The sequence below is a fragment of the Mirounga angustirostris genome, unplaced genomic scaffold (genome assembly GCF_029215605.1).
Source record: "Mirounga angustirostris isolate CCGP_5_RB_7025 unplaced genomic scaffold, mMirAng1.0.hap1 SCAF_11, whole genome shotgun sequence".
NCBI classification, from domain to species: Eukaryota; Metazoa; Chordata; class Mammalia; order Carnivora; family Phocidae; genus Mirounga; species Mirounga angustirostris.
The window spans coordinates 109,977,805-110,004,866 of record NW_026991719.1 but is presented as its reverse complement, the minus strand read 5'-3'; the positions used below and the strand labels follow the sequence as shown (position 1 = coordinate 110,004,866).

Genomic DNA, 27,062 nt, shown 5'->3' with positions numbered 1-27,062 from the left:
GAAGCAAGGAAATCATTTAAATATGGATTATAATATTCTTCCCTTGTAAATATGTTTTACAGTTCACATATTCTTGGTAACAAAAGAGCTACATGTGGAGTTTTTGTCCTTGGAGATCTTAAAGAAAGGGTGGCTATTCCTCTGGCTTGGATGCCTGAAGGCAAGGACTGGCTTAATGGGGCCCCTTCCAACTCAGGGGCTGGGATTCTATCCTTCTGTAGCTGTGCAAACACTTCTACCTGGGGCTGCTTAGCCAGTCTTAAACCTAAAGACTCAGCCACAGAGATGGCTATGAATGCTTCCATTGTGAGGATCCTTTCTGATAAAATAAATGTTTAAACATACACACACAGACACAGACACACAGACACACACACACACAGACACACAGACACACACACACACACTAAAACAAAACCTCCACAACATTCGGGATTAAGACACACCCAAGTAAGACATTTGCAGTAACAAAAGTCTCACTTAGTCAATGCTTGTCACTGGGGATGGAGAGTCAGCACTTAGCGCCACTCATTTAACGCCGAGCGTTTGCTGAAGTCCTTTGTGTCTTAGATGTCAAAGAAATCTTTTCTAAGGGAACCATCAGCACCACCTCAGGGGTGATGTTTTAAGCCTAATGTGAAAAAGAGAGCTTCTCTAAAACTTCTTATATGATTAACACGGTTCAATGCCCTTTATGACAAAGCATGGGGAGTGCAAATAAAATTCTCTTCAGGAGGAGACCTTCCTCCCCCCGCCCTTTTTTTTTTTTTTAAATCATTTCTTAGCAATGTGACACAAGACGAGAACTTTCACATCTCGGGGGCGGGGGGGGAAGCTCAGGGAGATAGAGCCGTGCAGTTTCCACGGACCCAACCCACTCCGGAGTGGGTCAGAGGGCTCCGAGGAGGCTTCCTTTCAACCCGGGAAAGGTGAGAGAGAATCGAGTCCCCGTCTTGGTGTGCGTTAGGGAATGGTACGTGGCGAGAGCTAACCCAAGCCCGTCTGCCTCTGAGAGTCTGTTTGAATCTGCGGCCTTCTTTCCAGCTAGCGTGGCGCGTCCAGGAAGGAGGCACCCGGGAGGTTTCTGTAAAAAAGGAACGAGGTGCTTGAGCTACAAAGAGGGGTATGTCTACCCTGCTGTCGAGGGACAGACTGCATCCTTGCAACAGAAGGTGTCACCCTCTGGAGTGTTTGATGGACTGCTACTCTAACAGGTTTTCCCTTTATAAACAGAGGCCAGCCGCTTTGGCCTTATCTACTTGATTCTAAAATAGCTCGTCAATTTAATAGCGTTCAGGTTGTTTATGCACACACAAGGCCCTTTGAAAAAAAAAAAAAAAACCCTTTTCATGTCGCCAAACAGGCATTTTGAAATCAACTAATTGGATGGTTGTCTGAATTCAACTCGTTGTTTTAAAAATAACCAGTTGTTCCGCTGAATTACATTTTTTTACCCCCAAGCCAATTGGTGTGTGTAGACAGAGTTTGAGTCAATCCAGATGGCTGGCTGCATTTTTGACTTGAACTGACTGGATGTTTTGTGGTCAGATATATACAGCTCTTGATAGCCACTGGGGAACTGGAGTGGAGGGGAAGGAAGGTGTAGGAAAGTTAGGAGAAATTATATCAACAAAAGTTTCCATCTTGAGGGCCGTGGATTCAGACATTTTCTGCAATCAATCCTCAACACACACGCACGCACATGCACGCGCGCGCCTGCACACACACACACACACACACATAGTTAAGAAAACAGAAATAAAGTAATAACATCCCTCCCAGCTGGCTCTGCTCACGGCTGTGGGTCTTTTCTTTCTTTCTCTCCATGAATTTCTTCACTGCTTGGGTGGCCTGTGGAGGGATTCTGGCACGTCAGCTTCATAGGTTTAGCCCCCTCTTAGGCTCACTTTTCCTTCCTGTGGGGAGCTCTCCTTTGAGGGACTCTGTGCTCCTCTCTGTCTGCGAAGGCAAGGTAGGAAAAAGAGGGCTTCGGTCGGACCTGTACCCCCTAATTCCAGGCATGAGGCCTGACTCTGACCCGTGGAACCACTTTTCCTCAGGGAAGCTGTGGATTTCCTGTAGTGAATGTAAGCAGCTCTCCCTACCCAGGCGTGTCACTACTACATTCGGAGAAATTCTGAGTTTTGTATCATCGATAGTCTCCATAATTAGCTGTCAAATTCCACTGGCCCGAGGAAGTGCGATTTCAGAGGCTTTCAAAGGCTACTTCATTTGGACTTCTCCTTTTGATTTCTTCATTTACCTTCCTGATAACAGGATGAAAGTAAAACAGAGCCAGACTTTCCCTGAACCACTTGAGGCTTTTCACCTACAAGGTGGAAAAGGTTCTCCAAACATTTAAAATCCAACTGCAGGGTGATTTCCAAAGCGTCTCCCACTTTCTGCCCCACCCCCCCGCCCACAAATTGGGAGTGAATCGTCTGAAACAAACTCGCTTTTCCACAGCCAACATTGTACCTCTTCTATCTTGTGCAAAGGTCTTTGTTTGCAGGAAAGTGAAGAGCAACAAGAAACGTTCTGAAACCTGGCCCGGTCTATATGGTCCCCGACTTTTCTCTCTCATCTAGTAAATCCTAAATGGGCATTGTGTTTCATAACATGGCATTTTTCAGGCCTGGCTCTTGGAAGGTGAGTATCGATTCCCCTGAGCCTTTCAAAGACATCTGGATAACATTCAAAAGTTTTTGCCTATGACATTTAGGTTTGAAACCACTGCCACATGGCTTGTTGGGAGTTTTTATTTTTGTATCTTTTAGAAATGGACAGATATGACTTGGGTATGGTCCCGTCTCCATGGCTGACCTGCTATGTGATCTTGGAATCATCACGTTATGTCTTTGAATCTCGGAGGTTTTCTCATCAATGTTACGGGGGTGATAATACTTGCATGTCTGGTCTGTCTCATGGGGCTGTTGGGAAGAACATACTGGATAAGGTATGGGGAAGCCCTTTGTGAGAAGCATGAAGTCTAAAACAAGTGAAAGAGAGTTGGAAAGGAGACAAGTTAACTGGGGTGATTAGGCAGTCCTGGAAACTGGGCCCTTTCTTCTCAGATCCAGAGGTGTGTTGTGAGGCTCCCAAATTGCCCTACGTGGTACCATCCCTTTAATCCTCGTTTCTTGGATGTAAACGCCCTGAAAGATCAAATTCTAAGGAAAAAAAAAATGGTATGAATGGATATATTGCCTCAGTTTGAAGAACCCATAATAAGATTAGTACAGGGGTAAGGAAACTTGGCAGGCTTAACGTTCTGTTAATATCAGTGATGCTGTGAGTGTGTTCAAGGTATATTGCTAATAGTGCAAGTCCTGTTTTGCAGCAAAACTAAAGTGAGACAGATCTTCTTCTCGGGTTCCAGAATCATGGCTGCTTTAGGTGCAAACACGACTGCTCAGAGAAAAGATCCTCTGTTGATCTGCTCATCTCAGAGTCAAGAACTAAACAGTGCCTGTGAGAAGAGACAAAGGGGCGATAGGCAAATCCATCCTTCATTCTTTGATTTTTTCTCCTTAACTGTCTCAGGGTTTCCCATCCTTGAGTGTTGTAGGGGCATCTGATAAACCCCAGATGGTTTAGAAGCACACAGAATCCTGCTTTATATTATCATCTTGTCTAGCTGCCGGCGTGTGATTAAATGACCTTTTTGCCATAGGAGCAGTTACACTGAGGAAGATGAACTTTCCCTTCCACATGTGGGAGAAATGTTTTCCCTCCACATATAGACTATCCGCTGAGAGCCTGGCCTTGTTTCCAGTTGTCAAGAAATCATTTGGCCTTTTTCCTCTGAAGAGGAGTCAGTTCGTTGCCTAGTATCGAGCAGAAAAAAAGAAAAGTAAATACAGCATGATATTTCTGTACAGCAGTAAATTAGAAATGGTATGAGTATATGTGAATATGACTGTGAAGTTTAAAACTGGGGTAGATCTGGCTGCAAGCTCAAGTTTGAAAGCTTTTTTTCAGAAGTGAATTTGAGCTCCTGTAGTTACATCCAGGAAATACGAGCCATTACGAAGGCTGGGAATTGAGGGTAAGGCCAAAAAAGGGGTCTGGAAATGTAATTGTAATTGGGGAGGCCAAGCGACAGAGGTTAAGCCCCGGGAAATGGAAAGGCAAATCGGTGTCTGAGAATTCCTGGGCCTGTGTCAGGTCTCTTGCTGGAGCCTGGCCATCACTGAGCACCGTTCAGCTCTTACACCCTCCACATGGACCTGTTTTAAGGGAGGCTGCGGGAGGGTTGAGCAGGAGCCAGCAGCGTGTAGTTAAAGGAGACCCTCTGAGAGCGTATGCCCCCCTCAAACTTTTGAATCCTATAAAATCTTGATAATCTGGCACACCCCAAAGCTGGCACTGTGGTAAACCTGGCAATGAACTCCCAACGAAAAATGCAAGATCTCAGTTAGGCCTCATCACTCTGGTGGTTAAAAACAAACCTGGATAAGGACCATGAGGGTAAGAATTTTGCCCTAATCGCTGTATCAACAGCACTTAGAACATAGTGATGGGTCAATAAATGTTCGTAAAAAATAAGGCAATCTTTATTAAAAACAAAAAACAGACAGAAAACCTGGCTTTGATGGCCCTTAAAAGAAATAGTCTTCAAGTTCATAGGATAATGTGAATACCTACACTGTGCCAGACAATTTACCTATATTATCTCTAGTCCTCACAAAGACCTTGCAAGGTTATGTTTTTCCTAGCATACAGAGAAGCTGAAGGAATATTGCAGTGGACACCAGTATCCTGGCTACCTGTACTATATTTGTATTATCACATGAATTTACCCACCCATCAATTCATCAACCAAAGATTAAGCTTTTAATCCTTATTTTTTAAAAGATTTTATTTATTTATTTGACACAGAGAGAGAGCACAAGCAGGGAGAGTGGCAGGCAGAGGGAGAAGCAGGCTTCCCGCTGAGCAGGGAGCCCGACGTGAGGCTCAACCCCAGAACCCCGGGATCACAACCCGAGCCAAAGTCACACACCCAACCAACTGAGCCACCCAGGCGCCCCTTTAATCCTTATTTTGTAAGTGAAGCCTCAGCCACGTAGGGCGGCTGGCCTAAGGTCACTCAGCTAGTAAGTAACAGAGCTGGAATTTGGACTCAGGACTATCTGACTCCAGAACCCACACTCACTCCACCATGCTGCAGGGACTCTTGTCATCACCGTGTTGCAACATCAGTTAAAACAAGTAAACTAAAGAGTGGGTTGAAACTGACCGGATGGTTGAAGTTACTCGTTACAAGTATTGACAGCAAAGGAACAGCCTATGAAGGGCCTTTCATTCCAGAATTACAATTTGTCAAAATCAGACTCATGCAGGAGGGTTTGGATTGCTATATGTTCTATAGCATACATTAAAGAGGAAGAGACAGGGGCGCCTGGGTGGCTCAGTAGTTAAGCGTCTGCCTTCAGCTCAGGTCATGATCCCAGGGTCCTGGGATCGAGCCCCGCATCGGGCTCTCTGCTCAGCAGGAAGCCTGCTTCTCCCTCTCCCGCTCCCCCTGCTTGTGTTCCCTCTCTCGCTGTGTCTCTCTCTGTCAAATAAATAAATAAATAAATAAAAAGGAAGAGACAAATCATACAGGGGATTTTTATTGTGCTTGTTTTTAAGAAAGCAAGTTTCATGATGTGTCATAGGCCCAGCACAGATTCGGCTCCAATGTATCACCATTTCTATATATTCACAACATCGTACACAAGTTAAATATGAGAGAACAGAGCAGCAAGAATAGATTAGATTTCCTATACTTTGTTTAGTAAGGCAGGGAAATATGCACTACATCTCAGAAAGATTTCCATAGAAAGGATTGACACAGGTCTTTCAACAGGGAAAAATTGATAATAAACCCTCCTCAAAGTTTACTACCATCATTTCCAGCCAATATAGTAACCTGTTAGACCCCCATGCAGCAAGATTCAGATAAACATAGTCTCTTACCATCAGTACTTCACAATCTTAAAGAGTCAACATCAAAGCCTCAGTTACGTAAAGATTTTAATGCTATAATTCTAAAAATCTCTGACTGAGATTTCTGGAGATAAAGAAAATACGATAGAAGTATGTCTGTTTGTATCTCCACTCTTGCAATATTGCTTACAACAAGCATGGCTGGGCTGCTCGTTAGGAGAAAAATGTTGTACACAGTACTTTAAGAAGAGCACCGATGGACCAACAAATATTTCTCAAGACTCTCCTGTGGAGATTGCACCCCATTGTTGGGGTGTGTGTTGTGAGGGCTGTGTTCAGTCATCCATTCAACATATAGGTATTGGGGGCCTGCTATGCTCTACGTACTGTTTTAGAAGCGGGGTATAGAAGTGTAGGGCTCCTTCCTTCAAGGAGTTCACAGTCACAGAAACACAGATTGTCAGAGCTAGAAGGACTCTTAGAGAGTATATAGACCACCTTCCTCAGTTGGAAGTTAAGGAAGGAGGCTGTGGGTTCAGAGATGTTAAGCTACTGATCCAGGGGCACAATGCTCAGAGTGGCAGCACAAGAATTAGAAACCAGCTCTTTGGACTCCCTAATCCTATGTTCTTTCCGTTATTCCAGTCTATTTGGGAAGACAGGATACTCCCACATGAAACAACTTTAGAACAATAGCAGACAAAAAGCTGCTAACAAACCATATGGTATTAACCATAAGTTTAACAGGAGTTAGAGGAGGACTGGAGACATCCAACAGAGCTTAAATCTTCTGAGTAATGACATGCAATTTATTTATGGCAGGGGAGACTTGCTATGCTTCTGACATGTTGTAAGGATGAATGAGATGAAGGCATTCCAAGGAAGCAGTACTTCCCTCTGGATCTTATCATCTTGCTCTAAGAAGATAGGTTTTGGTACACAGGCTAGCATCTCCTTCATTTATAACAGAAAAAATATAAAATCTGGGGGGTGGGTGGATAATCGGCAAAATAATATACGAAAGCTGTGGAGTTCAACTTCTGTTTTGCAATTTACACCAAGATCTACTGAGACGCAAAATCTCACAAAGACCATATTTACTCTGAGTATTGCTGAATAAAAGTGAGCCAAAGAAGAAGAATGTTCCTATGGGGAAATTTTTGTAGGAGAAACCTTTTAGTTAGAAATTTATCTTCAGATGGGCTACGTATTATCGGAAAGTTTTTACGTGTTGTGATTTTAATAGGAACTCTCTATAAGTAGGGAAGGTGGAAATTTATCTTTGTAAAGAAAAGCTTCACAGGGCTTTATTTGAAAAATATTTACAAAGTGACTACCATGGCACTGGGCACATCCCAGGGCAGTGCTTCTCAGGCTGTAGTAAAGGATTAGTTTATTTTATATATTTTTTATTCTGTCTGACATGTACAAATACTTGGGGAAACTACAATAAAAATGAATGACTAGAAAAACTGGGAAATAAAACCAAAATACAAGACCGTTTTTAAACAATTATGAGATTCAACAGTGGGGCCAATTCATCATGTGCTTACATGTGGCTGTGGTATCAAAATGCTATAAAATTTTCTAAAGGCTTACTCTCCCTTTTTGTACTTAAACTTGGCACAGACCGGTAGCAAACAGTGCAGGGACCAGCACAAGTATCCAGACCACACTTTGAGTAGCACTTGTACTAGAGGAAATAGAGAGAGAAGCGTCATGAGAACCTGTGCTCATCTAAAGCTTACAAGTCATGGTGGAGACAATGGTCCCTCCAGGTGTTGGTACAGCAAATATGGCAGATGCTGGGCTAACGGGTATAGAATGGTTTGGTACCTACTCTCCCCTTCCTTTGGCTGCAGGCCCCCACCACACTGCTGCTCAGGAACACAGTCCCTCATGGATAGCCTTTATGATAAGTCTATAGAGTTAGGGGTGGGGTGGGGATGATCGCCTTTTCTTGAGAGATGCTACTTTGGAAATTCCGCAAGACTTAGAACTGTGGCTGGGGTTTGGGAAGTGGGATGGGAGAGGTGGTTGAGAAAGCATGAGTTGCTATCTGTGGTGGTGGCTGTCGATTTTCCTCCCCCAGATTGCTGGGAATTCAGGGAGCTCTGAGGATGAGAAAGGAACCTGATGGAAGGAAACAATGTGAGAGTTCAACTGTTGGAGATCCTCTGTTGACCTAGGCTCCAGAGCATAAAGACCCAGAAAAAAACAAACAAACAAAAAAACATAGTAAAATTACTTATAGGTTCTACACACCATACGACAAAATAAATATATTACATTACCTGAACCACTGTGTTTTTTGGGCCATGATAATTCAAAGCAAAACAAAGGATGTGTGAATTGCCATGCCTCAGGCATCACCAGCCTTTAGATTTAATGCTACCATAGTCTCAACCACCAAACTACAAACCCATTAAATTGTTTAGAAAACCAAATATCCTATGCAAGAGACAAAATGTTAGATATAGATAGATAGATACACTATATCTGCCCAATCAAAAAAAAATCAATGGACTGGGGGTATGAAGAAATATGTTATGAATCTAGATCAATATCCCTCATACAAACAGAGACAGAACAGAATAATTTTTTATTTGTAGTAATCAACATGATGCCACAAATAAAAATTTCAATAATTTTTTCCCCCAAGTCTTAGACTGTAGCTTACAAGAACCTCAGTATATTTTGTGGATTTAGTGAGGGCCAAGCATAGTCCCTGGTCTGAGGAGAGGCTATCCATCCACAACTCATAATGCAAGCATCTCAGCCGGCCCTATTAATTTTCCATACACATGGAGCCAAACTCTGCCTGGGATTATTATGCAATTTTCAAAATGGCTTTAAGTCTTTCAACTTACAAAGTTACCATTTACATTGCACTGGCCTGCTGGCTGGGATGAATGAATGAACGCTCTTTCCCAAAGGACCATAATTCATTCTCTGATCCTAGCTTATATGTTTGGGAGAATTGGGATCCGTGTGCCTGGCGCCTCCCCTCCTCTCTGCCCCACAAAGGACTCATACACTGCGAGAGAAGGGGAGACAAAGTGGCTGTGTGCCATGGAGTGCAGAGGTGTGGCTAGGGATGTGTTGACCGGGGGTAGCAGCAGTCCAACGTATAAGCAACTGTCTACATGATGTGATTTCAGGTGCACCAAAAAAGGCCTCATTGCCCCTCAGTTTAAACACTCCCTTCCCACTGGCGAATGCCTGGAATTCCACAGTTTGGAGAGCTCTGTTCCTTTGGTTTAAAGCTTTGATCCCTGTTAAAATACCCGTACCCCTGGGTGGGCAGCCCCATTATATCCTATCAAGCAGATAGACTGTGGGCAGATGAGTCTGAAAGTTTCTTCTCTGAAAGCCCGTTTTGAGGACAGGGCAAGGAGGAGAAGGCACTGTGCACCTGAGGGGGGTGGGAAGAGGAGGGCATCATCTGGGGGGCAAAGGGAACCGGGCCATCATCTGGGGGGCAAAGGGAACCGGGCCCAAGGCAAACCATGTGTGCGTGTGTGGCCGCGTGCACGGCTGTGTATGAGCCCCTCCCATGGCGGCAGCTGCTGAACACCCTTTCTTAACTCGCTCCCAGAAACCTTGATTTATGCTGCTTTTGGAGCCATGGAACTAGACTCTCCTCCCAGCTACAGCAAGATAATAGCTGCTGGCTACAGCTGGGAATTCTTGAATTCTTTCAAACTGGAGACTAGGAACACAAGGTGAAGAAAAGTTCTTCTGAGGCCCAAAGAGGAAAATGGGGCCCAACGGTGTCACCTAAATGCTTCCAAGGGGGCCTGAAAGCACAGAACCATGAATTGTAGAAAGTGAACGCTGGCTCAATCAGCACATCCTTTTGTGTTTCTCGACTGATTGTTTCTCTTTGTCTCTTCCAGCTGAAGAGTAAGAATGAGTCATTGGCCTGACTCCTAACGCGAGGAAGGGAGCCTTGAAGGGTAAGATGGTTGTTTATGTAAAAGAGCAAAAAAGAAAACCCAGTCTTAATTCATAGTCACTCATCTGGGCAGTGGAGAGTACGTAACGGAACAGATTTTAGGCTTTGGGAAAGGAACTGGATGTTTGTCAGTAAAACTCCGTTGTCACTGGATGTGCAGAGAGCACCGGATCGATCGCTGTTCCTGACCCAAAGCCTGTTGTTCCTCAGGGTCTGCCCCGGTGTCTGAAATTCCACTGCCAGAGTCATCGCTCGGGGGCTGGAAGACCAGAAAGTCTTTGAGAGGCCCTTATAAAAATGGAACTGCTTCTTAAGCCTAGCCCCTTTTATTCCCTCCTCCCTTAGGTTGGCTTAAAGCCTTGAAGAAGCTGCTTGGATGGAGGAGGAGCAGACGCTTTGAGGCCAAAGACTGAGTTCCCCAAACCTCAGGGCTGGTTTGCCTGTGAGCTAGCCCTAGTCCTGGTCATTCACATAGCACCCCACAAGTTTTGCCATATCGTCATATTCCCAATACTCTTTCATGTTTTTCTTCAAGCCAGCTCACGTTTTCACTGAAAGCAGTTCGTTTCAGCACTATCTACTTAGCTTTGTCCTAATGCAGTCAGGGGTTAGGTGCACTACTCATGTATATATTTTTCTAATCCACATTAAAATAAATATCGAGTAAAATAAAAACCAAAAACTTCACTGGCCCACCTATCACCACGGATTCACGCACTTTACTTTGGGAAGCACCCCCCTGGCTCATACAGAGCGTATCACATAAAGAAGGTTATATTAAAAATAGGTCTCAGTCCCTCATTTCAAGGTACTCACTACCCAGTAGTTGAAAACAACTGTTGCCTTTGTAGTTAGTTGCATGAGCTCTGGAAGATCATGAATTTATGGGAGGTCATGTCTTCCTCTGCGAGGTCATGAAATTCAATCAATGCTTGCCTTCCAATCTGCCCTTTGGTCACAGGGCTCCACAGGTGGAACATATCAAACTCACCAGCCAAATTATGACTCTTAATTGGTGTTTCTTTTAAAGTGGATATGTCATTTGTCAAATGTTCAATGCAGGCGCAGGCCTAGCCCCAGGCAAAATTATGAAGTAGGAGAAGAATGCCAGATACATAGGCGGCACTCAAATGTTTGTTGAAAAAAGAATGAATGAGCCCTCCGTCCTTGACTCCTCTCCCAGCCCCCACATCCACCAGGTCACTAAGCCTTTTTCATTCTCCTCCCCAAATACCGCTGCTAGTTTTTTTTCCCTTCCACACACATCTCCTCTGCCCTGGGCCTTTATCGCTTCTGGTCTGGATGACTTTCACAGCGTTTTAACTTGCTTCCAATCCTCTTTCTTCTCCAAACCGTTCTCCACAATCCACAAAGTTGCCGGAGAGATCTGTTCCTCAGGCAAATATGATCATGTCACTCCTCTGCTTAGCATCCCCTTAAGTGGTTCCACGGGCTCCTTAGCCTGGCTTCAAGACTGCATCACCTGGCCCTTGCTCGCTCACCTCGGCCTCGTGGGCTCTTCTGACCCATTCCCCCCCCCTCCAGCCTGAGCGGTTGCTTGTACTTCCCACCCTGCAATGGGGCCCTACAGGCTGTCCCTGCTCCATCTCTGTTCGTGCTGCTGCTTTTCCCTTGGCCCCCTCCTTGCCAGCTGCTTTTCTGACTTCAACTCCTGCTGGCCTTGTAAGCGTGAGCTTATGGCACCGTCTCTTCTGGGAAGCTTTCTCTGACCTACCCTCTCACCCCTTAGAATGCTGCCCTTGCTTCTGTCTTATCACTGACCATGTGCTGTGTTAACATTTTCTGTTTGGTTGTTTTCCCCATTAGACTTGTAGCTCTTTGAAGTTAGGTACCAAGAGTTAATCTTTGGATCCTCATTGTTTGCATCCCACGTGTCTGGTGCATAGTAGGAGTTCAAATCTTTGTTACTGAATGAATGAACGAATGAATGAGCGAGCTCCTCAGCAGCCTACCCTTCCTTTACCTCTTTCCTCAGCCCACAAGTTCTGGCACATGACCTCCTCTCTCCTGGTCTGGCACTCCCTGGGAAATTCGTGGTGTGGAGGCTCTCCCTTTTCTTTCCTAATCAAAACCTACTTTTACCTAGATCAGAAACAACACAATCAGATGAGAAACTAATCCACACTGAGGTGTTAAATCATGTCATTATACGAGTAATTTTTGAGTTCCTACCAGGTGCAAGGCACCGTGCTAAGAGGCATGTGTGTGTGTATGGGGGGGGGGTCACAGAGAAGAATAGGAGAGTTAAAGATCCTTACCTAGGAGCACATGGGTAATGACTAAACGCATTCCTCCTTTGAGAGGTATTTCATTTTCAAAGAACTGGATTTCTAATGGAGAAATTTAAGCAGGTGAGGTGGGGATTTGGGTCTAGGAGACAGTTCAAACAGCCTTCTACTCCATCTACGAAACAGGCAAGCTCTGGCTCGATGAATCTGCTGTGTCCAATGATTTCCTCATGAGTTAGGCTGGCGTTAAGCCCCAGGTTATTTTGTTGTCACCAGTTATGCTTTGCTTCATGAAGGGTCACCCGGGGCTATCTTACAGGAGACAGATTCTTTTAACATCCTGGGATCAGGTGCTTTCTCTGACTTTGTGTGGCTCTTTGGAATCAAACGTAGCAAATCCCACGGGCTTGTAGACTTTTTAGGTACAGGAGTCAAAGATGAGGCAGGCTGTGAACCACCCCCCGCCCCGGGCGGTCCCCGGCTGCCCCTGAATGTGACTATTCGTGGGTTGGGTTTGCGAACCCGACTCGGGCCGCTGCGTTGGGAAAACCGTTTGAGGGAAGCCCCTCGGAGAGCAGGAAGAGGAGGTGGATTTTGTGCGGAGGAGGAAGACCTCGGGTGGCCCGGGTGGCCAGGGGCGAGCTGGACCCGGCTGGGAGGAGGCCTGCGGCGAAGCGGAGAGGGGCCCCGCGGCCGGGGAGCCCCCACGCACCTCAAGGAAGGATGGAGAGGTTGCAAAAATCCTAAAGGGAAAAGCCCTGGCGGCTGCAGGCCAATGAGCGGCGGGAAGGAGGAGTGAGGCTGGGGAACTTCTCCCAGAGCCAGTCAGAGGGGACGGCTGCTGGGAAGCCAATCAGCGCGCCGGAGCCCGCAGCCCCTCTGCAGTAGTTATGCCAGAGCGCCCTGGGTAGAGCGGCGGCGAGCGGGCAGCTGGGCTGGGCCGCCAGGAGCCATCGCACGCGCTCGGCGCCCTCCTCCCCGCCGCTCCCGCCCGGTCGCCGCGCCGCGGTGCCCCAGCCGGCCCCGCAGCCCCGCGCCCCCGCCCCCGCAGGCTCGCCGCCGCTCGGCGGCCGCCGCCCCCCTGGCCGCGCGCTTGGCCTCGCCCCGCCCCGCCCGGTCCCCCGTCGCCCCGCCCCGCCCGCCGGCCCCGCCCCGCCCGAGCCGCCGAGCCGTTCCCGCCCTCGCCCCGCGCCCAGGTAGCTGCGAGGAAACTTTTGCCGCGGCTGGGTAGCGGCACGTCTCCCGCTCCTCAGGGCCGCTGCCAGCCTTGCCGAGTCTCGGGACCGCTCTCGCCCCCGCTGCCACTCTCCCGCGCTCTCCTCGCTGCCCGCGAAGCAGGATGGCGGGGACCGTGCGCACCGCGTGCTTGGTGGTGGCGATGCTGCTCAGCTTGGACTGCCCGGGACAGGCGCAGCCCCCGCCGCCGCCGCCGGACGCCACCTGTCACCAGGTCCGCTCCTTCTTCCAGAGATTGCAGCCCGGACTCAAGTGGGTGCCCGAAACCCCCGTGCCAGGTGAGGAGGCGACCCCGCGCGCGTCCCCCGCGTCCGGCGGGGAGCCGGGGGCGCGTGGCGACCGTACCCCCGGGGCGCGCTGGCCTCGTGGGGCCGCGGTCGTGCGCCCCGCCGCTGGGCACCTGGGAGTGGTCGCTGGGCCCGGGGCCCGGCCAGGTCTACCGGGGGAGGGCGGAAGGGTGAGCGTGGACCGTGTCCGCATCTCCCGGGCTCGCTCTGCTGTCAGGGAAGGTGCGGGTGGGAGGCACGGCGGGGAGGGCCTTCTCGCGAGCGCCCATTTTTTGGGGAGGGCGGGAAGGTGGGAGCTGCTTCCCGGGGCCTCGGCGAACTGGCGCCCCACAGCCGAGCCGGTGCCTCGAGCATTCGCCACCCTCCCTTGCACGAACGTGCCAGCGTTTCAGCCGGAGCTGGACCGTGGCTACGGCCATTCTCTCCCCAGCCTGCCCCCCCTCGCCCTCCTTTCCGCAGCCTGGGTTCCCGGGGTTCGCGGGCCCAAGTGCAGGCAAAGTTGGGGACAGATCTCCGAATCCACAGTGGCAGGTAGAGTACACGCTGGGGGGAACTTTTGAGTAGGAGGGTCCCCAAGATGAGGAGGACCGAACCTTCCCCTTCAAAACAGCGTCCCTTATCCAGGTTGGCAAAATCGCTTCGAAAACGGTGCTGCTGGCCGGGGAGCAGAAGTCCAAAGATGATTTAACTCCTCCCCTCCTCAAATTCATCTGCCTTCTTGACAGGCTGGACCCTGAAGGGGAGATGATTTTAGGTGGAGGAAAGTTTCTGAACGCCTGCCTTTTGTTCTGCACAATCAGATCGTGTTGTAAGGGCATATTTTAACCTTCGCTGAGGGCTGCCGCTGTCAACAGATGAATATTAATGGCCCCGTGTGATTGACTGTCCCGCGGTTGGACTCCTAAAAGCCTGCCTTAGAATCCAATTAGGACAAGTTGCTACATTGACACTGCGGGCGAGAAGAGTTGGTTTGAAACAGGTTAATTTATCGGAGGTGCGCTCTGCAGAAGCGGCCGGTGGTGTTCGCAAACCCTGAGACGTCCGTGGCCTTCGGGGTCTCCTCCCAGCCCGCGCCTCCAGCGAGGCGCGCGTCCCGCGCTTCGGAGGGATCAGGGATCGGGGAGCAGCCCTCGTCAAAACTTGGCTCGTGGCTCTCAACAAGTCAGAGAGGCGGGCCTGATGGTTGGACCAAGTTGTGAACGCGACGCGAGCGTTCACTAGCGGGAGCTTACCTAGGCTGCCGGCGCTCCCTCAGCCCCTCAGCCTTTTCTTTAGGTGGATTAAAAGAGCCGAGCTCGCTCGCTGTTTGGTTGCAAAGGTAATTGGTCACCCCTTTTGGCGACTGAAATGCATTTGCGCATATGTTAAATATTGCGTTGCAGGATTTCGCTCTATGGGAGGGGAGAACTACCTCTCCCGCTGTTAAATGTTCATAACGTACCACGTGGGCGTGTGCAGGAGCTGTAAGGGGCAACCCATGAATCAGTTCCACAGAGCTGAAACAACAGGCGCAATCTCTCTCCCCTCGAAGTGCCGTGGTAATTAGATTGCTAAGGCCAGAGAATACGCTCTTGTTGATAATGTAAAAATTGGTCCTCACAGGATGAGTCCCAGCGAGATGAATGGTTCCGGGGTTGGGGTTGGAGCCACATTCGGCTGGTTCCAGGCCAGGGTGTAAAGGTTGTACTTAAAAGAAGAAAAAGACCAGAAGGAACACACTGATACTCATTTAGCAACCCCCTCCCTCTACACACACTCCTGCTGGCGCTGGCCCTCCCTCCTCCTCCCCAGCTCTCTGGCTGCCGGCCTCTTTGCAGCATCTGTATACAAGTACTGGGAGGGCCCACACACTGTGTGTAAGAGATTTGGCCTGGGCTCCCTCCCTGCACGCTCTCTTGCTCCCTGCCTAAGGATGGCCATGCTGTAGAGGACAGGAATTCCTAATGGGGATTTTTTCCCTTTTCCTCCAGTATTTACCAAACTCTATAGGCCAAATCACTTTCCAAGGGTCTTCATATAAACCCAATTTCCCTACTTCACTTCTATTAAACAGCCGTGTGCAGTGGCCAGCACCTTCTAGATGGCGGGCAGGCACTGTTCTGACTTGTGCTGGAGTAAAGCCAAACTTCAAATTCGGTGACACCCAGGCAGCTAGCTACCATATATCCTGGATTTTCCAGGGGCTGCACAGATTTCCAGTACTCTTGTCTTGCCATGAAAACCATGTGTCCCAAATTTCACTTGGGCAACTCTGGTCACTGTAGAATGGAAACATGGTGAAAATCCTAATGTCCACAAGTGGAAAGAGCTCATCAGTATTTCAGAGAAGAGATGATAATGGCCGACTAAATACAATGACAAGTGCATCATCTCAAAGTGAATAAATGTGTCATTTGCTGCTGTCGTTCCGTGGTTGGAAATTGAAAGAGAGCTGCAAATTATTTGATAGTTATGAACCATCAAGATGACCCTTTGACTTTTTTTTCCCCCATCTATATTTTAAGCCATGTTCAGTTTGCCTGCGTCACTGTACTAACTGCTAATTAAAGCTCTTTTTGTGCCAGATAAAATGAGATTTGGTCACAGGAAAGAGAAATCCTCAAAAATGTCCTGTCTCACTTAGGGGGAGCATTTGGGATTGACTGCTAACTTCGGCCATTAGCAGAATTGGGTTAGAGTGGATAAGGTACATTTCTTATGCTAGTATGGATGAGACTAAATGGCATTTGAAATCAGCCAGCCTAAAAAATAAATCACTGGTGCTGAAGGGCTACACCAGACTTCCACAAAGCTGATCTAAAGCCTTACAATCTCATGTTCCCATTTCTTTTAGAGTGTTCAAAGACACGGGATAGCAATTCTAAATAGCATGTCCCCCAAATCCATAGATCTTTTCATACCCCACTCTCTCTCTTTTTAAGGATTTGTAACTTGGAAGGCACCACAGATGGAAACCAGGCACACAGAGTTAGCATTTGGCAGAAAAATCCATATAACTGACTTTCAGTGTAGCTCTTTTGCCCTTATTTAATTTAGAAAAATTCAGAAAAAAGCCAATGAGCTCATAAGTCTGGATGTTTATTTTGTTTTGCTTAACCTACCCACAGGCGCAATCAAGAATGGATACAATTTTAGGCAAGGAAAGTGAGCTAGTAATCAGACAATGATGTTTCCAATTGTCTCAAGGGAATGTTACAGAAGTCTGAAAAAAAAATTCCTCTAAACAAAAATCAAGTGTAATTCACTTTATGAATGCCATACACTACTTTTGTGGGGGCTGGTGGTGAAGGGGACGGACGGGAATGGGAAAATCAAACAAACCATGGTAGTGTTGCAACTCCCCAAAGATTGAGGGATCTTGCCTTAGAGGGCCCTGGAAGTGCAGGAACCAATCCCGAAGGCCAAACTCCCGTGTGGGTCAAAGGCAACCCTGAAGAGCCAAGCCCGACTTGGAGTTTCTCAAAATAGATGAAACACCATAAAAATAAAAATCAGCGTTCTTGAAACAAAGAGAGAGTTTGGTATTTGTTGTCGTTGTTGTTTTAAAGTGTGAGACCTAGTGACCGAGTCTGGGTGGCCAGCCGCGGCTCCCCAATCAGTTGGAAGTAGCTAGGGGTCCTAATGTCGGGAGAGAGAACAAGACATGGGGTGTGGGTGTGGGAGGACTTGCTCCCTGCCGAGGCCGCACTAGACGTGGGGGCGAGCAGGTGATTTGTTCACACTTTGACAAAGTCGCATTATTGCACGCTAACTGGGGACAGTTCGGAGGGCTCTTTCTGGAGCGTGGTCTGAGTAGATTTCTGAGGCCAGCCCTGACGGGTGGTACCGGGCTGGGCTTGGAGGGCAGCGTGGGGCCCGTCGAGGAGATGGCTGGTGGTCGGTGGAGCGCCCGGGCCTGCGAGGAGCCTAAGCCTGGCGCTCCTTGGCCGGCCCCGAGTGAGGTGCTGGAGGTGCCGAGAGGAGTAAGACACAGCCCCTTTTGTCAAGGCGCTCACAGTCTCGTGGGGGAGCCTACGAGTAAACAGGCTTCTCAGGAAACTTGTAGGATTAAACAGGGTGAAAAGGGCTAGAAAATACCTCCAGGAAATTGGCTGGAATGGTCACAATAGCCAGCCTGGCCAAGGGAAAAGAACTGAAGAGATGAAGTGGGAGATAGGGCGGTTGCTCTTAATAGGACCGCCATCTTAAAGAGAGTTTTCTTAATTCTTGGAGCAAATTCCACGCAAGCATTAGGAGATGCATGCATGGGATGATTCCGATGGATGCTAGATGACACAGATGGTGTCAGTTTTGCAATTTTTTTTTTTCTTATGGGCTGGTAGATTGCATCCAGTCTTTTTGATGTGATATTTTTGAGCTTTCTGCTACTTTCATCTTTAGAGTTGCCATGTTTGCTGTTCGCTGTAGCCTAGAAAAAGGCTGTTTATTACCAACCTGGGAAGAAAGAGGCCTGGGTTTGTCTGCTATGATACAAGACAGAAAATATGTTTTCTCCTTAAATGGCAGCTATCAATGACCACGCCAACTTTAGTGTTTGATGCATATACAAAAGCATGGGTCTTAAGAGGTATCTTATTACTCATTTCTAAGAAAATTGAAGATAATCACTTATAACTTGTGCACACGATACATCATTTGGAAAGAATTTCACTAGGGATCATATTGCTCAACTGAAAAGTTCTGGCATGCTGAATTTGTACATTTTTGTGAATGCTTCCTTTACTCTGATCTCTCGCTTTTTTCTGCATATGGTTATTTGTATGTTTTAGATTAGAAGCTTCTTAAAGGGAAAGCCCTGCATTTGGTGCAGTGTTGAGCACAATACCAAGAGCACCATAGCACATTTAGTAAATTATTGACAATAATAGAATTTCTAGATCATGACGTATTCCCTATGAACTCTCAGATACTTTCCTAAGCTCTATGTCATCTTACTTATTTTAGAAGCCCAAGTCCAGTTTGTTTGGGTACACTGCTGGGGTGTGTGGACAAACTTTTCAGGCTGCCTATATCTTGACTGGAGCCAGATTCAGTCTTTCCTCAGTTAGCTGGTGACTCTTAACCATCAGGAAGGGCTTATTAATGTCGAGTACCCAAAGAACAAATTGAAATTAGCAACATTGTTATGATTGGCATAGTATCATTACAGAACAACAGTTATTATAGCACATAAACTGTAACACATCTCTTAAATCAAACTCTTTGATTGAATGTCAGCTAGACCTTTCTCGCTGACATTGACATTACTGTATTTTGGAGTTGGGCTATAACACATGCACGGACCTGTTGAAGTACCTCACACGTTTCTGTAGCCTGGGATCAGAATTTGTGCACAGGCTCAATTCAAGAGACCATACCAGGAGCCAAAATCTATTCAGCCCTAGCCAAGCTTGCAAAGGGGGTTGATGTTTTGGGTAATCTAGGGTCTAATGGAAAGTGTGGGTAGAGCCACCCCCCCCCACTCATCTGCCCATATTTAGCAAATTGTCTGGCTTGAAACAGGATCCCCAGCACTCCATTAAGAAATGAGCATCAGAGAATAGAATCCAAACCATGGGCCCCAGACTGGCTTTAGAGACAGCGTAAGGTAATGGGAATTTACCTTCTGAGATAGAATGACAGGGAGAATGTGAGTCAGAAAGCAAGGTGAAGGTGGGCATACCAGCAGAGAAAATGTGCATTTTGAAATGCTGCATGTGTGGAGAAAACCCTCACTGGAGCATGGTAGTCTCGCTTGAAGACCTCGTTGAATGTACAAAGCAAAAAAGGTTTAGTTCTGTACTTCAGATTAGGCCAATTAAACCTCAATTGTCCAAGTGCTAATTATTAGAAATACTTGTCCACCATTTTTAAACAAAAATGAATCCAGAGTGATTACCAAGAAAGGCGTGTTCACTTTTGCCTCTCTTTGTGTGTAGCTGGATAAAGCCTTATTTGAGAGTTTGTATTTTTTTCTCATGAGTAAAAAGGAGTCAATGTTAGGACCAAAATGCATTGCTAGTGTTCCAAACAGTTAATTGCTTCCAGTAGTTGAAATTGTATTTATATGCTAGATTAGTAAATCTACTAAGCTCTTTGAAGTATACTTAATAGGCTTATATTGATAAATAATTGATAGGAAGGGAGATAAAATACAAGTGAAAGTGGCAATAAGAAGGGACAGGGAAGTTAAAGCCATTATAAAAGAAACCTCCACTCGCTGTATTCTATCCATCCACCTGAAAGTTGAATGATGTACATTTCTTAGAAGTGAGGATTTTGAGAATATCCTGTGTTTTTCAGAATTTCCACAATGTGGCATGCATTTATTTCTTTTATAAATCCAGAATAAGGCAGAATTCTAGACTACAATTTTAATTGGCCTTTTTGAGTCTGGATTTTGGAAATAAGTTTATGACTGGAAAATTAGAAATCCTGAGTATGGCATCTTTAAGGTTTGTGTTCATAGTCGTCTATATCTGCCCTACTAGACTGTGATCTTCAACTTTGTGTCTGCCATGTCTAGCAAAGAGCATGGTACAAATCATAGGTGCTCAATAAATATTTGTAGACTAAATGAATGATTGGAAGTAGAAATGTATTACAAACAAAATTTCCATAAAGCCAATATTTAAGTAGTTGATTCACTTTTACTAATATATTAAGGTTTCTAAAAAAGCAGCTCCTTTTTCAGGTCAAAAATCCATTTGTTGTCTATAGGTAAGTGACAAAGGACTGGTTTAATTCATGTGGCTGTACTATAATTCCCCGAAAGAAGTAGTCTAGCCAAACCTTTCCAAGAGGTAAGTATTCTGTGCTTGTTTACAAGGCTATTCTAAGAAGTTTATAGATAAATTAAATATATCCGCCTATATATAAATGCATTTATTTACAGATCTGTGGCATTTAGGTTTCAAAAATAATGCAACTTGGTGTCAGTTACAGAAACATACATGGAATGTATGTAAGTTTTTCTTTGGTGTTTCTTACCTATAACATGAAGCTTCATAAATGTATATTTAAAAGGACACAATCCAAAGTGGATATTCAGCCAAGGAAATTTTATTTGAGTAGGATAAAGGGCCTCCTGAGAGGTCTCTCAATTTCTGTATGCATTGGGGCAAGCTTTGAAAGTCAGCTGAGAAAACTCAACTATTTGGCTAGGGCTGACCCATTGGGAGTTCTTTCAGCTAGAGGCTCAACTAGGAAAGAGGGTAAAAAGGAAAGGGATGATGTTCACTTGAAAATAATATCAGAATTGTGTTTGCATTCTTTCCTCCTTAGTTATGGTTCTCCTCCCTCTCTCCCAAACTCTGCATTCTGGTACTTGTGGTATGTATCAGCATCCTGGGATACTCCATTGCTCTTTGTCCAATTTTGGTTCGGAGGATTGAAGCTGAGGGAAACGTGGGCAAGAGAGGAAGGGCTAGAGCAACAGATACAGGGAGGACATTCAACAGATACAGGGAGGACATACCCTTACTCTGGTATGTATCAGAAAGTTCACTGACACATAACAGCCTGAAAGGATTGGAAAACATTTGAACTTGGAAGCTTGCATGTTCATAGAAAATACGGAGATATGCCCCAAGTGCATTTGGGTCCCTGAAATACTCTATTTGTACTTCTTCTTGCTTAGTATCCATGTTTTTTTGAAGTACCTAGCTTATTCATGGCCTCTGCCAGACCCTACAACTGTTGAATACAGACGCCATATTTGATTCTGCATGATATCCTCTAGAGTGGTGAGTAGGGTGCCTTGTATAGAGTTAGTAATAAAGGTTGGAGCTAAGGTAAGAATAAACACCTAAAGACACAGTCTACAGGACTTGACCACTGTTGAATGAGATCCTAGGATGGCATATACCTAGAGAAGGACTGAGTCTCTGGATGCATCATTGTCTAAGTTGATCTGCAGTAGGAATTGAGGATGGGGTGGTGGAGGTGAAGCCCATTTATTTGTTCTTTATGGTCCTGGGAGCCTTCTTGCCCCTCTTTCAAAACTGAAGTCTGGGGAGGAAGTGACAAGTAGAAATTTTTACCTACAAGTTTCTCTAAGATTTACTTATTTATTTGAGAGGAGGGTAGAGAGGGAGAGAGAATCTTAAGCAGACTCTGTGCTGAGCACAGAGCTCCATGTGGGGCTTGACGCAGGGCTCGAACCTACGACCCTGAGATCAGGACCTGAGCCAAAACCAAGAGTCGGATGCTTACCTGACTGCGCCCCCCAGGCACCCCCCCCAGCCTTCTCTAAATGTGGTGTTTAAGGGACACCTGGCTGGCTCAGTTGGTAGAACATGTGACTCTTGGTCTTGGGGTTGTGAGTTCAAGACCCAAATTGGGCATAGAGCCTACTTTAAAAAAATGTGGTATTTGGATATGTTTTATATGTATTTATATTTATGTATACATGTGTGTGTATATTCATAGTCTATATATGTATAAATATTCTATATTTCTATTATTTTGATAGGAACAACTTATAATTATGTGCTATTTAAACTGTTTGAAAGTTGCTAATTATTACTCTTAGTAGTGAGTGGTCTTTCACAATCCTGTCTTATATTTGTGTTATGAAAGCCTTGCTTTCATATATCTTGGGTACAGACAATGCAACCACTCATAAAGTGTCCATAGCTTCTGAGTTCAGGTGACCTGCCTGGTTCCAACACACACACACACACACACACACACACACACACATTTGTACACTCATACATACACACATATATGATCCCTACATCTATTGATCCTTAATAACCTAGAGAAAAAGCCTAACTTACCTTGGAAAGAGCTTATGGGGTACAGCTTCTCAGAGCTCAAGTAACCCACTTTCAGTTGGATTGGCCCCAAATTGTTGCAGAGTGAATTGTCACTGATATCACAGAGCTCATTTATTAAGTTCCATCATTTTCCTAAGTACAGAGATGTGATCCTCATTTAAAGCAGTGGTGGTCAACCCATACTGTGAATTTGACTCATTTCGGAGAATGACTTCTAGCACTGGCCACAATGCATGTTGAAGTCCATAGCAAGGAGAATGTGACCCAAGAGGCAGTTTCCAAGTTAACTTTCATGGAGTGATTGTACTGGGGACAACATTTAGTTGTTTTGGAAAACAGATGGAAATCCTCAGGAAAGGAACCTACTAATAATGAACTCTGTATGCCATCGCTGTATAAATATTGAAAAGTTTTTCATTCATTCTCTACTTCAGCAACATTCATTGAGCCCTGCTTCTATGCCAGGTACTGACCTAGGAGCTGATGCATAAGATACAATCACTGCCTAGGGTGGGAGCCATGTAGGGATCTGGGGGTTGTTGAGCTATGGAGGAGGGGTGCCTAGCTGCCTTAAGTGGGCTGTCACGTAAGGTATATGCAAAGGCCTTTAAAGACAAAATGACACCTTTGTTGGACTGCACTGGTTTGGATTGGTTGGAGAACAGCTGTGGGTGGGGGGGCGGTGGATGTAGAGGAAAGATGAACTAGAAAAGTAGGCAGGAAATGATGAGGAGTTTCCTCAGGCTTTATATCATCCTTGGATAATGAAGAGCCATGAAAACATTTGAAGAAGAGAAAATGGTATTCAGTATGGAGAATGACTGGTACGGAGTCTTAGTAATACAGGTGAAAAAAAAGCAGGGCAGAAAATAGGGAAGTAAAAGATGAAGTTGAGAGACCAGAGAAAGTGGATCAGGGATGACTTGCTGACTGGATATGAGGATAGGAAGGAGAGTCTAGAACTTCTGTTTTTTTCTGGATGGTGGGGCTATGGCACATAATAGGTGCTCAGTAAATATTTGTTGACTTAGTGAAATATAGGAGGAACATATATTTTTAAGTAAACTGTACCCCCGACGTGGGGGCTCGAACTCATGACCCCAAGATCAAGAGTCGCACTCTCTATTGACTGAGCCAGCCAGGCGCCCCAAGAAGAACATATTTTTTTTTAAAGATGTATTTATTTATTTGAGAGAGAGAGACAGAGCGAGAGAGGGAACACAGCAGGGGGAGTGGGAGAGGGAGAAGCAGGCTTCCCGCCGAGCAGGGAGCCCGATGTGGGACTTGATCCCAGGACCTTGGGATCATGACCTGAGCCGAAGGCAGCCACTTAACGACTGAGCCAGCCAGGTGCCCCAAGAAAAACATGTTTTTAAGGGGTGAAATAATGAGTTTGATTTTGAAGGGGTTGAGTTTGAGAGGTTCTTTGATCATTGAGGCAGAAATGTCTGCTAGGTAGTTGAGGTTGTGTTTTGGATGGTAGAAGAGAGAAATCAGGCCTGGGGATACATACTCGGACATTAACAACATATAGATGGTAACTGAAACTCTGGAAATAGATGAGATCACTGGGAAATAGTGTATACACTCCCCTGGAGTTCAGAAGAAGCATAGTTGGGACTCATCAGCATATAGGCTCAAGTTGGAAGTCAAGGGTGTGGATGATATTTTCCAGGCTTTTGCATGTGACACATCTTAAAATGCATTTTGCCAACATCTGGTGATTTAAAAAAAACTGCCAAAGACTTCAAGAATTCTCTTGATTAAGAGAAAGTATGAGTAGATGTTGTCATGGTCCAAGATTTTGCAAATAAGATAATGCGCTACCAAGCACAGACACACACACACACACACACACACAGGGGTGTGGGGGGAATGTAGAGAAGCACATGTGAAGCAAGGGATTGGACTTCTATTATTTTTGATAGCAGTAATTAATAATTTTGCATGTTATTTAAACTGTTTTGAAAGTTGTTAATTGTTACTCTTAGCAGCGGGTGGTCTTTCACAATCCTACCTACATTTGTGTCGTGAAAGCCTTGCTTTCATATATCTTAGGTACAGACAATGCAACCACTCATAAAGTGTCCATAGCTTCTGAGTTCAGCTGACCTGCCTGGCTCCCCCATAGAGGCCCCCCTGCCGCACCCCAGCCCCCACTGGGGACCAGCCTCCCACTCTGGAGAATGAAAGCTGTAGCTTTTTGGAGCTCTGGTCTCTATTCCACTTCAGACTGGGCCCTGCTGGCTGGTCTCTGAAACATGTGGTTCCAGGCAAATACTAGGCATACTTGTGTAATTGGGCTGATTTTTCTTAAGTGTCTATGGAGATGTAGTGTGTGCGTGCGTGTGTGTGTGTGTGTGTGTGTTTTTGGTTGGTGGGGGGGGGGAAGGGTGGTAGAATTTTCTGTTTCTCTGGCATGAAGAGTTTCTTTAATTTCCCTTTTGTTCAAGAGGTTGCCTTCATCGAAGCTTCTATTTTCATTCAGTGTAAACTTGAAACCCCTTGTTCTCCAGTAGATTTTTTCGCGACCACTTTCAGGTTAATGGAATAGTATGGAAGGGGCCCCAAGGGAAGAGCACAGAAACTACCATTTACTGAGTGCCAGTTGCTTTATATTTAATCTCGTTTACACAGCAAACCTGAAAGGGTGGCGCTGTCATCTCCATTTTACAGATGAAGAGACTGAGGCCCAGAAAGGTTCAGTTTTCCCGAGCTTGTGTAATATGCGGAGCCAGGATTTGCATCCACGTTTGTCTCACTTGATAGCTCATGCTCACTGGATTCTGAGGGGAAGGAAGATGGGCTGGATAGAAAGCATTTGACTTAACTTCCCACACTCCTTTGACTTTATGACATTTTTCACCCCGGGCTTCTCTTCTCCTCTCAGGCTGATTCTATCTCTGCTTGTTTGCCTTCATCCTCCCACCCTTTCTTAGATGCAAGCGCTCCAGTCGTGTTTGTCCTTTGCCCCTTCTGTTCTCTCTTTGCTCATTCCCACACCCATTCCCATGACTTCATTATCTTCGCTGTTTGAATGACTCCCATCTCCCTTTCCAGCCTGACCTCTTCCTTGCTGTCCAGTTCAGGATCTGCCAGTTGCCCTGCCGAACATCTTCATCCAGAAGTCCTGCCAAGGCTTCCCTTTCCACAGAGCCAAAAATCAGTCCATCATTTTCTCCTCGCGCCTGCACAAAACTGCCCCCCTCCAACATTCTGCATCTGTGGCGATAGCAACTCCAGTACCCAGACCTGAAACCATGCAATCATCTTGGACTTCTCTTTGTCCACATCTCACCCCCGAATTAAATGGCTAAGTCCTGCGAGTCTATCTCCGCCATGTCTTTCGCGCTTACCTCCTTGGCCCGTGTACCCTCTGTTTAAGCACAACAGGCCATGAACTCCTTAACTGAAAGGACCCTTCAAGGTGGCCATGCGATGTCATCTGCACAAACCATATCATGGTTCCCCATGCCTAGTTCCCTTTGAACCCTGGTCTCATTGTACTTCTCCTATGGCCTTGGTTCTCTCTTGCTCTTCTAGTTATTTATGTCCTTGACTTTTTTGTCTTCCTAGAGGCTTGCTCCTTAAAGGGTGGCCCATGCACCAGGAGCATCAGCATCACCAGAGAGCTTGCAAGAAATGCAGAATCTGAGGCCCCATCCCAGAACTGCTGAATGAGACCTGTATTTCTATTTCTATTTCATTTTATTTTTTTTTAAAGATTTTATTTATTTATTTGACAGAGAGAGACACAGCGAGAGAGGGAACACAAGCAGGGGGAGTGGGAGAGGGAGAAGCAGGCTCCCCGCTGAGCAGGGAGCCCGATGTGGGGCTCGATCCCGGGACCCTGGGACCATGACCTGAGCCGAAGGCAGACGCTTAATGACTGAGCCACCCAGGCGCCCCGAGACCTGTATTTTTAAACAAGATCCCCAGTTGATTTGTATGCACTTTAAAGCTTGAGAAGGGCTGCTTCCAAGTGTAAGCTCCTTGAGGACAAGGACCTTGCAGGACTCAGGGGAGGGTCTTGCACATAATAGGTCCACGTTCTTTTGATTTCTTGCATTTGTGCTGTGCTTGGCTGTTCATTCATTGATGTGGCCCCAGCAATCTATACACAGGAAATGTATGAGGGGGGAGGATGGGGGAGGAGAGAGAGAGAGAGAGATTCAGAGAGTGGGGGTGAGAAGGAGGGAAGGGGGGGTTGAAGAATGAAGGGCCTGGATTGAGCCCGTATGCTGGCTAATAACTTTGTGACTAGTTTGGAAAACAATCTTTGCTCTCCCAGATAGTTAGAGCCTCTTGTCCACGCCTTGGCTTAATTTAATGTGGCCAGAGGCAAGTATCTTCCAAGACCATTTTGCTCTTACCCTAGGGACCTAATGGTTTCCCACTTTTTTTTTTTAACTGGACTTCTGGGGGGTACCTTCTCTGGCCATCCCCAGGAGTCAGAGTGGAGCTTTTAAAGCTATTCAGAGGGCCATGGAAGAACTGTGCTCAGTGTTTCAAATAGTCCCTTCTGTTTTCAGAAACTGATTTTCTGCTTTGTTTTCAAACTTCAAAGTTTATTTCTGAAATAAAGGTTTATTTTCCCCCATGGAATTCTGAAGGTTTTATAAAAGTGTTAATTTCT

General features: G+C 46.1%; 1 protein-coding gene and 1 long non-coding RNA gene across 2 annotated transcripts in view; both read left to right on the top strand.

Annotated features, from left to right (window-relative positions):
- Positions 1-10,658, top strand: part of LOC129045429 (uncharacterized) — a 33,241-nt gene extending 22,583 nt beyond the window's left edge. The window contains exons 2-3 of the long non-coding RNA XR_008505170.2: positions 9,834-9,893; positions 10,238-10,658. This is a non-coding gene — a long non-coding RNA (uncharacterized LOC129045429). The remainder of the gene's footprint in view (positions 1-9,833; positions 9,894-10,237) is intronic.
- A 2,643-nt stretch (positions 10,659-13,301) lies between these two features.
- GPC3 (glypican 3) overlaps positions 13,302-27,062 on the top strand; it is a 416,111-nt gene continuing 402,350 nt past the window's right edge. The window contains exon 1 of the mRNA XM_045882705.3: positions 13,302-13,655. Within this exon, the coding sequence (XP_045738661.1) occupies positions 13,481-13,655 (175 nt within the window). The 5' untranslated portion in view covers positions 13,302-13,480. The remainder of the gene's footprint in view (positions 13,656-27,062) is intronic.